The sequence below is a fragment of the Macrosteles quadrilineatus genome, unplaced genomic scaffold (genome assembly GCF_028750875.1).
Source record: "Macrosteles quadrilineatus isolate MER2022 unplaced genomic scaffold, UCM_ALF_1.0 Scaffold_1__1_contigs__length_201487025, whole genome shotgun sequence".
In the NCBI taxonomy this organism is placed as follows: domain Eukaryota; kingdom Metazoa; phylum Arthropoda; class Insecta; order Hemiptera; family Cicadellidae; genus Macrosteles; species Macrosteles quadrilineatus.
The window spans coordinates 79,920,734-79,933,402 of NW_026542594.1; the positions used below are offsets into that span (position 1 = coordinate 79,920,734).

Genomic DNA, 12,669 nt, shown 5'->3' on the forward strand with positions numbered 1-12,669 from the left:
GACACAGATAGGCTTCTAGTACACAGTCACAGATAGTCTTGTACATGGATACAGACAGCTTTCTGTTAATAAAAAATTTGGGAAAAAATCAGAGCTTCAAGTAACATCTCTCCAGATGAGCATAATAACTTCTTGTCATCAGTAAAGGAAATAAGTTCTAAAGTGAAAGGTACAGTGAGTGATGCCAATCAGTTGTTAAATGTGCTTATCCCGCCAGCTAAAAAGTGTGAATTTTCTAAGGTAACTTGCACCTAAGTTCGTAAAATTGTAAAGTCTTTAAAAAGCACCAATAGTAAATATATTTATGGTTTAAGTAGTAGCTTAGTTAAGTCTATAAGTACCTGGGGACCGAGCTTTGCTCGGGTAACTTTATTAGTATCTGAGAGTATTTTTGGTTTATGTCATCTGATCCAAAAATATTGTTTTGCAGTCTATTATCTGTTTAAAATAATATCGTAGATGACTGAAATGATGAGAAAAAAAAAGATTTAAACATTTTTTTTGGAGACGTTTTGGACATAAACTTCTTAAATTATAGAAAATACCCAGTATTTTGACGCTGAATTCAAAAAAGTCTATCAGTAGAAAGAAAATCGTCACAGCTTCCTTCCCTTGAAGTATTAGTCACTACAAGAACTTGTGCTTGCTTCCCAGAACCTTTCCTTTAATCTTAATTTTCTTAAAATGTAATAGGCCTAACATTTTCCAGGAACTCAAGACTTTTTCTAACTGAAAACTATTACATTTTTGGATTTAGTGAGAATAATTCAGTAAGGGGATGCATTATAATGCAATTTTTATTAGGGTGGGTTATATTGAACTTTTGCCATACTTTACATACTTTAAACTACTTACATTAAAACTTACATACTTTACATTAAAATGTTAGTTAGGTGCATTCTAAGACTAAAATTAATCTCTTGACACTACTTAATAAATCCTCATCTTATGAACACAAAATATACTAAAGTATCTTTACAATGCTAAAGTATATTCATAGATTAGCCTCTAAGGCAAGTGTAGGCTTTGGCATTTGTCAACTTGCAACATTTATCGTCGGGCGACTCGCTGCATGCTAGCTTACTGTCGGGGAAAAAAGTTTAGACACTCGAGTTTGGAGCTCTACAGAAAAGTAACTAAACTAACTTAGAAAAACACGTAGTACATATAAATTTTCGTTGTTTAATTCTACGTATTCCTGAAAAAACATTTTTTTTTTTTAGCTCGCTTGGAAAATTTTTTATGACAGTCGGAAGGTAAAAACTCCCTGTTTTTAGAGTATCAAAAACCATCTTAAGACTTTGAAAATTCGCACAATGTAAACTAAATGTCAGAACTTTATCAAACTTTAATACAATATAGACACATATATAATGAATTAATTTGTGTAGTTTCAGAATTTTTACTCTGCCCAAAAAGTTTTTGTTGTAACTTTTGTAAATAAACTTTTTCTCAAAAACGGCAAACACTAGAAAAAAAAAATTAAAAGCTTGTTTTGAAGGTGATTGGTTTTGTATTTGAAATATTAATACTGTTCAACCAGATTGTTAGGTATGTTATTTATATAGATTAACAAAAAACTGGATGATCTCGCGCCTGCATGGGGTGCAAACGCCATCACCCGTGCAGGAAACCAGTGCAGTGTTGCCACGATGGACCTTGACCGAGCGTAAGGTGATTCCTCACGCAGTGTGTGTCACTGACGACTGACTCACAGGAAATATCATGTTTTGCATTCTTCCAAAGGGTCCAAAGTATTACCATCCCAAATATGCAATCACTAATCCACCTCAGTCTGTCTTCAATTTTAGCTAGTGTCACGTCGCTAAAAATGGGTGCTAAATCTAAATTGTCAGATTCGGAATATGCAATTGTCAGTGCTATATGTTTTTTTAGAAATGAGATAAAAAGCCCAACTAAAGTTTTAGTTGGAGGTAAAAAAGCCCTCATTAGAAAATGTGATGGGAAATGGTTAGTAATTAATAATAACTGCTGTTCAATTTTGACTCAACAGTTCGCAGCCTATCGCTGCTGAGTGTCCAGGTGTTCAATTTGGCAACACTGTACGGGGTATGCGCCCAGTCAGAGCCAGCGGCGGTCTGGAAGTGCCGTATTCGGCCTCTGTGCTATCCAAATTAAATGTTAACTTGTATAAATAATATGCATCATAATTTGGTTGAGCAGTATCAATATTTCAAATACAAAACCAATCACCTTCAAAACAAGCTTTTGAATTGTTTTCTAGCGTTTGCCGTTTTTGAGAAAAAGTTCATTTGCAAAAGTTACAACAAAAACTTTTTGGGTAGAGTAAAAATTCTGAAACTACACAAATTAATTCATTATATATGTGTCTATATTGCATTAAAGTTTGGTAAAGTTCTAACGTTTAGTTTACATTGTGCGAATTTTCAAAGTCATAAGATGAGTTTTGATACTCTAAAAACAGGGAGTTTTTACCTTCCGACTGTCATGAAAAATTTCCTAAACGAGATAAAAAAATTTTGTTTTCACAGGAATACGTAGAATTAAACAACGAAAATTTATATGTACTACGTGTTTTCTAAGTTAGTTTGGTTACTTTTCTGTAGAGCTCCAAACTCGAGTGTCCAAACTTTTTTCCCCGACAGTAGTTTTAAAACTAATGGTTGTATCTATAGTATACCATATAACATTGTACATGAAAATTTTGGAAAATTTACAAGATGCACATGGGAATGGTAACATGGTCAATGGTGAAAATAAAATCGTTAGCTTGTGAGTTTGACAAGTCTGCAGAAGTTTCTTGTCTCTTGGCCACATTGCAAGGCTCATTGGACCTGCATACATATATCGATTTTTTTTTCTTGGAAAAACTTTTATTTTTGTGGTCAACACCTTCTAGGCCTGTGCAGAGATATTTTTAATAATGATGAACTCTATGACCACAGAAACAACTATCAAACAGCTCAAACTGTTGATCAGCCGTTATGGCATACCCTCTACAATTGTGTCTGATAATGGTACATGTTTCACTTCATCAGACTTTGCTAATTTCTGTAAACACTCTGATATAAAATACATAACAACACCAGAGAATCACCCATCATCAAACAGAAAAGTCGAGAAGTGTGTGGGAACTATGAAAAACACTTTAAGGAAGCTTCATAACGAGGTTTCACCAAAGGGAATAGATGCAGATTTGAATAACTTCTTGGTCAAATACAGGATAACGCCTCATGTGATAACTGGAGTATTCCCAGCGTAGCTATTTTTAGGAAAGAAATTGAAATGTCAGCTTGATTTTTTTCGGCCGGAGAAGAGTGGAAACCAAACTTAAGAGACAGGATCATCCGAAATACCCCCGTCGCAGCAAACCTGCATACTAAGCGAATTTCCATTTACCCGGCTTGATTTCTACTAAAATATTCCCTATAAATTTTCAGATTTGTTTCCTATTTAAATAACATTAATTTTAGTGAGTACTGTAGTTAGGTTTGCTGCTACGGGGAAGATGTTGAGGTGTGTTTTATCAATTGAAATATTGATAGCTTAGTATGAAATAAACCAAATTGCCAAATTTGATTAAAATATATCCATAAACAAGCAAACTAGAACAGTTTATTTATTCTCCATAAGAATAACATGGGAGTTTTAAATTTACAATTTTTTAATTTTTCTCCGTAGTCAATGAACATTCAAAAACACTTCAATATACTAAATTATTTGTTTTTTTAAGCTCTTCAAAATGGTCTAGAGAGAAATTTAGAAATTTAAAGTTTTTAGAGTCAAAAATGAGAAAAACCCATTTTTACCCCGTAAAACCCCCCATAAACCCCTGATCCCATGGTCCGATTATGCTGGTTCGCGAACTCGTTCGAATGAATGTAGGTTTACACGTTTGTACCAAATTTCATCAAAATCGGATCAATTTTGCTCGAGTTATCGCGCTAACGGACACATATATAAATATATATTTTAATTTAAGTGTTCACGTAATAGGGCTGCTGATATATTAAATATTTAAGTAAATAAGTACAACTGAGCACCCTGAATATTATATTTTATAAAAGAAGTGACATGTTTCGGACATTAGTCCATTTTCAAACTTCAAAATACATTAAACAAAAGTTAAGTGTTTAATGTATTTTGAAGTTTGAAAATGGACTAATGTCCGAAACATGTCACTTCTTTTATAAAATATAATATTCAGGGTGCTCAGTTGTACTTATTTACTTAAATATTTAATATATATATATATATATATATATATGAATTTGAACGGATAGTGTTTTTGGCCTCTGGGGACCTCAAAACGAAAAAGTAAATCGGTCCCGGGTCTAGGTCTTACCATGAGACCTACGGTAATAGCTTATTCCCTATATGGGGATTTATATAATAATAAGGATATTTATTATAATAATAAATTATCGTTCAACTATTCCCTATATGGGAAATTCGCTAAAACATACTTATACCAGATTTCAAAACCGGACAACCTATTTGTTGGTCTGAGGTGAGGAAGGGCAATATAGGCTATGCTGGAAGTCATTAAAAGACTAGGAAGAAATATTTGGCAAATAGAAGAAGGAGGACAAGTGTTTAAGAACCACGCAGATCAACTCCGCAAAAGGACACAGTTATAGATGTGTAGCTAATCTCAGGGGGGAAATGTCATGGTCTAATAGCCATATGGCAATGTTTACTTTTGTAATGTTTTTGTTTTAGTTATCTTGTTGTGCTATTTCTGTAATAATAAAAGTTTTGAATTAATTCCTTTAGTTTAATCTCGGTAAATCACATACAAAACACTTCAATATACTACTAAATTATTGGTATTTTTAAGATCAGAAAAATTGTCTAGAGAGTAGTTGGGAAACGTTATGTTTTGAGAGTCAAAAATGAAAAAACACTATTTTTACCCCATAAAACCCCGTTCCCATGGTCCAATCATGCTGGTTTACAAACTCGTTTGAATAAACGTAGATTTACACGTTTGTACCAAATTTCTTAGAGATTGGATCGTTTTTGCTAGAGTTATCGTGCTGACAGACACACACACACACACTCACATATATATATATATGAATTTGAACGGATGGTGTGTACACTTAGGCCTATGTGTTGGCCTTCGTTTAGACTATGGACCAAAGAACGTAGGCCTAGTTTTAATCACAGTGAAGTACATACACACACTCACAAAACATATTTATCAATAGTAGCACTCCATTTCACCAAATAAAGTCAAACCGACCGTTACCAATATTTAACACCGACGACGACATAACATAACCTCAAGACTGGTGTTTGTTGACAGACGACAGACGAAAACTAGACCGGCTCTACAAGTGAATTTCGTACAGCTGTTGTCTAGTTTATAGTTTGCCGCTTGAGCGCATAGGCCTCGGCCGAGAAAATTGTGATTTGGCCCAAAGAATTGATTATTTGTTGTTCGACCACCGAATAGCTCGCTAGAAGCCTCTGACGCGAATACGATCCACGAAGTAACACGATCCCATCCGTTCAGGTTAGCTTCATTGTGTTCAGACTTTTTCTCCTACGCTTATTTTATTTTCGTTTAGAACATACGTACACTCCTTTGCCACTCATTCTCGCTTACTTAAATTAGATTTTAAAAATTTAAATTTAATAGCTTAGAATTCATCGACTTGAGAGTAGACTCCCCAGTTCCTGCCGGTCAGTGACTAGCGGTGGATATAGTACTGTATTTTCAACTACAAAATTACTACTAACCCGTTCGTTTAACAAAAAATTAACATACATATTAACAAAAATTAACGACAAGTAAACAAAAATTATTACGTATACTTGTCGTTTTAATTAATTCACCGTTTTAATACCCCGAGACTTGTTGTCTGAGTTCTAAACCTCGTCTTGGGCAGGTGAAGGAATCAAGTCTTGGAAGTGGTCCGATTTGAACAATTAATTACGAAGAATAATAGTATTAAATTTATTTTAAGCCTTCCAATGCCAAATTTTTTGTTTGAATATATTAATTAGGCCCCGACGACTCTGTAAAGGAATCAAGTCTTGGAAGTGGTCCGATTTGAACAATTAATTACGAAGAATAATAGTATTAAATTTATTTTAAGCCTTCCAATGCCAAATTTTTTGTTTGAATATATTAATTAGGCCCCGACGACTCTGTAGGGATTTTTTACACTATATCATTCGATCGTGGCACTTTCATTTATTTTACCAGAGCCGGCAGAGCCTTCTGTTAATTATTTTAAAGCTTAATACGAGCATTTTATCGCATTGGCCAGGATAGAATACTTGTCTGCCCAACAGAGTAAATCGTCTAAAAGTTAAGCAAAATTTTCCAAAACATTTTGACAAAGGTGAGGATGATATAGCTCCAACTGAGCATCTGCAGGATTTCCTGAGCACTTCTAGAGCTCTGAGCCTTCAATTAAATCTATACTTATACGCAAGCAGGTTTTTTGTGACAATTATTCCTCCAAAACTACTGAACCGATTGACATGTTTTTGGTGTCATTGGAAAATACGTAACTTGAAGTTGTGCAAGAAACTTTCTTTTTAGGGAAATAATTAGAGAGTGAGGCCCTGGGGCCCTGTAAACTTTTGTATTTCTCCATAAGATTAACATGGGAAACAAACATTGTTATGAAACTCCAGCTGTTGTCAGAAGTTAAATATTAATACCCCCGCCGCAGCAAACCTGCCGACTAAGCGAATTTCCATTTGTCTGAATTTATTTTCAGTTAAATATATTTTAATAACATAAGGTTTAACGAGTACCTAGGTTTGCTGCTACAAGGAAACTAATAAAGTGTGTTTTTGAGTAAAATATTGATAGCTTAGTACAAAATAAATAAATTTGCCAAGTTTGATCAAAATATATCCATAAACAAGCACTACAACATTTGACAATATTCTCCATGAGAATAACATGGGAATTTTTAATTTACAATTTTTTAAATTTTCTCCGTTACTAATAATCGAACAAAAATACTTTTATATACTAAATTATTTGTTTTTTAAGCTCTTTAAAAAGGTCTAAAGATAAATTGGGAAATTTTGTGTTTTGAGGGTCAAAAGTGAGAAAAACCAATTTTTACCCCATAAAACCCCCCGTAAAGCCCCGTTCCCATGGTCCGATCGTGCTGGTTCGCGAACTCATTCAAGTTTATCCCGCTTTACACCTTTAAACCAAATTTCATCAAAATCGGACAAAAATTACTTAAGTTATCGCGTTCACGGACGTATATATATATATATAAATCTATATATATATATACATATATAAAAATTTGAACGAATGGTGTTTTTGGCCTCTGGGGACATCAAAATGAAAAAGTAAATCGGTCCCGAGTCTAGGTCTTACCGTGCCACCTACGGTAATAGCTACTTCCCTATAGGGAAATTCGCTAATAATTGGTCTACATGGAAACATCAGAAAATTCACAATGTTTACCTTTGCTTTGACATTTAAATATAAACAACCAGAACTGACAAATGCCTATTTTACAATTTAAAAAACAGCTGATCCTAAACAATTAAATAAACTATTTTACACAACTATAGCAGGATGGGCTTAATTGTGACATAGGACGGGAAAAAATTAGAGGAAAAAAAATAATTTTCCTTATTTGTGTTTTATTATACAAGTATACATAAAATAAACACAATGGAACACTTCATACTGTCAAAATTATTTTTTTACTCGTTTTTAACTATGCGGATATATCCACTACCCGTCCGCAAATGAGTAGAAATGCAGCAGATCCGCAACCCGTCTTTGAAGATATGACCATGACAACGTTAGACAATAAATAAAAAACAAAATGTAAACAATAAATAAAGACAACGTAATGTTGAGCGCGAAACGTAGAGAGAGGAGCCTAGGAATGGTGGTAGGTGCGCAGCAGGGAGGGGTGACGCAGAAGAGGGGTTGGCGTGCGAGAGAGGGGGGAGTGCGGTGGAGAGCGCAGCCATGGAGAGAGCAGGAAAGTGGTGCCTTGGTACCGCGAAACATCTAGTTACTGCTCAAGCACCTGCCAGTCTGTCTGAAGAGAAGGCGGATATAACCGCTTCCCGTCCGGAACATCAAAAACCATAAGCGGATACATCCGTCACCCGTCCGCGATGGGTTAAACTTTATGATAGATTATTTATTCTAAATTTATTTCAATGATTATGAAACTGATTTTTTCCCGTTGTAAAGCACGGGTACAGCAGCTAGTCTAATAAATTGATCAGTCAAAGCCGTGACAACTTCGTATCAACTCTTGGATTTTTCTTGGCTCCTTCTGAGCACTCCAGGGAAGAAATTTGAGTGTGGCTCGTTCTAGGGATAGGCCTAGCCTGACTTTGGTGAATACTAGTTTATTCCCCCGCTAGAATTTTACGTCACAACAAAATCTGACTTCAATTTAGCATGTGTTGTAGTAACAACTGATTTGTTCTCATTTTAATCACCTGACTACAGTATGTACACTTTCATGAGAAACACAATAATTCAAAATAAAATGTTAGCTGATCAGCTATCTGATACATACTTTCTCCCATTAGCTGTTCAACAACCCTTATCATAGGTAAGCAATGGGAGTAACTGTGATTTTTAAAAGGAGAAAAATCACCAATCAAATAAAATCTATTTATTGTCCTTTTAACATAATGTAATCAACATTGCCAAAGGTTAAACTCTTATGTCTAACATAAAATGCATTACGATCTAAAATAAGAATGGTATGATTTCAAGTGCTTATTATTCTTAGAAATACAAAATATGCAATAACGTAATTTGAACCATAATTTTTACAGCAATGGGAGTTGTACCATTTTGTTGAGAGTTAAAAGGACTATACAATACAAAATTTCAATCAAAACCGGTCAAGCCGCATTAAAAAAGTCCTATTTTGTGTTATTATATGGGTTTCCATGGGGAAATCACAAACAATTGCAATAACTTTTGAACTATAAGTCTGGAGACACCATGAATTAGTACTCACATAGCAAATTTCCTCAAAATCGGACCACAGGTGTGGTCTGTAGCTCTTTACACATCCGAACTCATACACCAGACATGACTTCGAAAACAGTTTTATTAGATTCAGGGGGACCCAAAACGGATTTTTCCACACTAAAATCAAACTTGAAAAACAATACCTACTTTCTCCATAAACTATGTATTGGAGGAGAAAGTAAAAAAAAATACAGTAAAATTATGTACTAAACACATACCTTGTTGCACTTGCCAAATCCTCAGCCTCCTGAACAGCTTTTTCCCATACTTGTATAACAGCTGGCTTGATGACAAAAGCTGATGTTTGTTTTGGATCTTTCTTCCTCATCTATTAAGCAGTTTTTTTGTTACACAGTAAAACATATTAAGAAGTGACATAAATCTACAAAGGTTATTCAATTGGCTCAGTCAAGTTACTGGATTTCATGTGGTTTTATGGGGTGAACCAAGGCCACACTAAAAAAACATGCCATAATGCTCGTTAAGCATGACGTCACGATAGAAGACGGCAATGACGTAATGTTTGCCGTTTGTGATCAGCTGCTTGTTTTAATATTTCCTTGGAAAATAAATACCCTCTGTCACAAAAATATCAAACATTACGTCATTGCCGTCTTCTATCGTGACGTCATGCTTAACGAGCATTACGGCCTGTTTTTATAGTGTGGCCTTGGGTGAATATGGATTTTTTGCATATTTGCATATTATGAAAACAACCAACAAAATTTCAGATATTTTCGGTTCTACATATTCTTTAATGGCATCAAAAGAGTTATCAAGATCCCTTTTCTTTAGTTCGCTGACAATATAAAACTTTTTGTGGAAAGTTGCTTCCTTCCATGACTTTTGAGTCCTTGCTGAAGGCTCTTAATGATGACTCAGCTAAGACTTGACCAAAGATGATGGTGAATCCCACCAAGAATAAGTTGAAAATGTTAATCATAAAACAAAATTCTCTGGATATTGATTATTTCTTTAACTTTTATTGACTCCTCATATGAGTTTGGGCCAGACATTCACCACATCTGCGCCAAGATCTCTGGCATTCTCAAAATGATCTCCTGCTCTGCAAAACACTGTTTGAACATACATGCCTGCTAGATCCAGTAATTGCTCTGGGCTCCAACAACTAGAGTACTACTGTGTATTCTGTTCACCTTACCAGCTCAGCCTTATTCCCCTTATTCACTATCTTCGTTTCGTCCCAATACAGGAAGAATGAGCGTACGCCTAGTATATAGATAATACGCTAAGCTATTTTTTGTGAACAGAACTCCTCCCTCATTTTTAGACCGATTTTGATGATTAGTATCAAAAAAATGGCCCTGATTTATAGTTTTGCAAAGTGGTTTTCATTTTTGAAATCTTAAATTACTTTGGGTTTTAACCCTTTGAGCGCCAACTGCCGATATATCGGCACCCGTTGGCATTGCGAAAATGGCCACCTATATATCGGCAAGTAGATTTTATTAATTTAGAGCTCAAATAAGACTACTGACAATAATTAAAATCATACCATACTAAAACTAAAAAGTTTCCCTACAAGAATATATATACTGTAGAGTATACAAATATTTTTAACTGTAATACATAACTCGGAAAAAAAACAATTCAAATGGCTTTTTTTTTCTTATGCAATAATTGTATATTTAAATACAGTTTAAACTAAACAACTACAAAATACCAAAGCATTTTACATTACATATTATCATGTATACTAGAAAAGACTCGGTATAGATCATAAACAACGTTTAAATGACAACGTACAAATGACGTTTTTGGCCCGAAAGTAAACATTATTTAAGATTGTTTAAAACCGACCTGTCTAAACCATATGTTAATGCTATTAGTAGCCCTGTAGGATTTGGGCCAAAAACTTCATTGGTTTATGTTTATGATCTATACCGGTATTTTTCTAGTATTCGTGCATATTACTTATATTTTAGCCCTGTATTTTTTTTACCGTTTCGGTTAACCCGGGTTTCGGTTAACCAAGGTTTGGTTAACAAGGGTTCTACTGTACTTCAATTTAAAGATGTATTTCACCAGTTCTAACTACATTAACTACATATAATTTGTCCAATAAACTTCAGTGAAATGCCAGCTTTCATAAGAGTTATTGATTATTAAGATCGGATGGCCATAAAGCTCACTGCTGCATCACGAACAACAAAAATTGTTCCAAAAATGGAGTTGTTTATCATTGATAGACAGTTCAATTATCTTGCTTAAAACCTCAACAGTTATCATCAAAACCAACGGGTTTCACCCAGTCTTACTTATTTCTCAAATTAATGGCACAATCTAAAACTAAACTAACCTACTACATAATTAATTGTATAGTTTAATTAACCAGCTGTTGTCTAAACTGATAGTGTAAATTTAAAAGTATTTATCTGTTCAAATTTAAACAAATCTATTCTCTAAGGGTAATATAGGAACTTTAAAGACCACTGGGGTAAAGCCCTGAGGAGTTTTCCAAAATTGTTTTCACACAAACCTTCCCGATGGTGTATATAACAACTCCCAAAGTTTCATCACGTTCGGATGGCCAATGATTTATGCCATTTATGGTAATGTATAAATTTACAAACAAACATACATTTGATTATATATATATATATATATATATATATATAGACAAAATCTTTTAGAGGCTAAGCTATCTTAAACTTAGGCTACAGATAATCTCCTTGGATATCCGCATAAAATTACTCTTCTTGACCTGGTTGGAAAGTGTTCACTTGTACTCACCCCAGCCAGTACAGTTTCACCAAGCTGTACAAATGCATCTCTACCGTTGAAGGCCATGACTGCGGAAGAGTTGAGCCAGCTGCGACGTCCGTTGTCTCCAAAGAACTGGACGTGCAACCAGCGCTGTCCAACAGTGCTGTTGCGCCCTCTCACTGGATTATTTAAATATAGATTAATAGCCTACTACACTTGTTTTTCTAGTGCGAAGGCAAGACAGTAAGTAGCCTATGAGTTTTCAATTTTAACACATTTTATAATGAAACTCACAAAAACCCCTTTTGCTTTGTATGTATACAAGCTAAATATACAAAACTTTGTGACATGTTGTAAATTTAAAAAAAATATGCAATAAGGTAATATACATTGTGAATAAGGCTTCCCATAAGCAGTTAAGATTACACAGTTACAGCAGTTAACTAACAGTAACTCAAATTAAGACTTTAATTGTTTCAAGGCATATCTTCTTATTAGTACCTATCCAACAGTGTGTATACAGTAAGTTGGCACACGGGAATATAATAGCAACCCGGGTTGGTCTTTATCTCCCCTCGGTGCTCGCAGACGTTTCTTTTATTAGTTGCCAACTAACACCTCCAATTCAATTGCATTTTTTTTTTTTTTGTAATAACTCCATATTTAAATATAATATTCGTAAATTACAAAAAAAAACTAAGAAGATTGATGATATAAAACACAATGAGTTTCAATTAAAAATTAACAAATGGCCGCAGGTTCTATAATATCCCACTTTAATAAAAATACATCGTGTTTCATATCAATCTTTTTAGTTTATTTAGTATTTTACGAATATTATATTTAAATGAAGGTTTTATAAGAAATAACAAAATGATAAATTGTATTGGAGGTGCTAGTTGCTGACTCATCGAGGAAACGGCTTCGAACGCCAAGGGGAGATAAGGACCAACCCG

At 34.3% G+C, this 12,669-nt stretch overlaps 1 protein-coding gene across 2 annotated transcripts in view; it reads right to left on the bottom strand.

Annotated features, from left to right (window-relative positions):
• LOC128983657 (histone-lysine N-methyltransferase NSD2) overlaps positions 1–12,669 on the bottom strand; it is a 179,039-nt gene that overhangs the window by 146,496 nt on the left and 19,874 nt on the right. For both annotated transcript variants that reach the window (XM_054403032.1, XM_054403033.1), the window contains exons 3-4: positions 11,741–11,892; positions 9,205–9,314 (exon numbers count right to left, since the gene is read on the bottom strand). In XM_054403032.1, the coding sequence (XP_054259007.1) occupies positions 9,205–9,314; positions 11,741–11,892 (262 nt within the window). The remainder of the gene's footprint in view (positions 1–9,204; positions 9,315–11,740; positions 11,893–12,669) is intronic.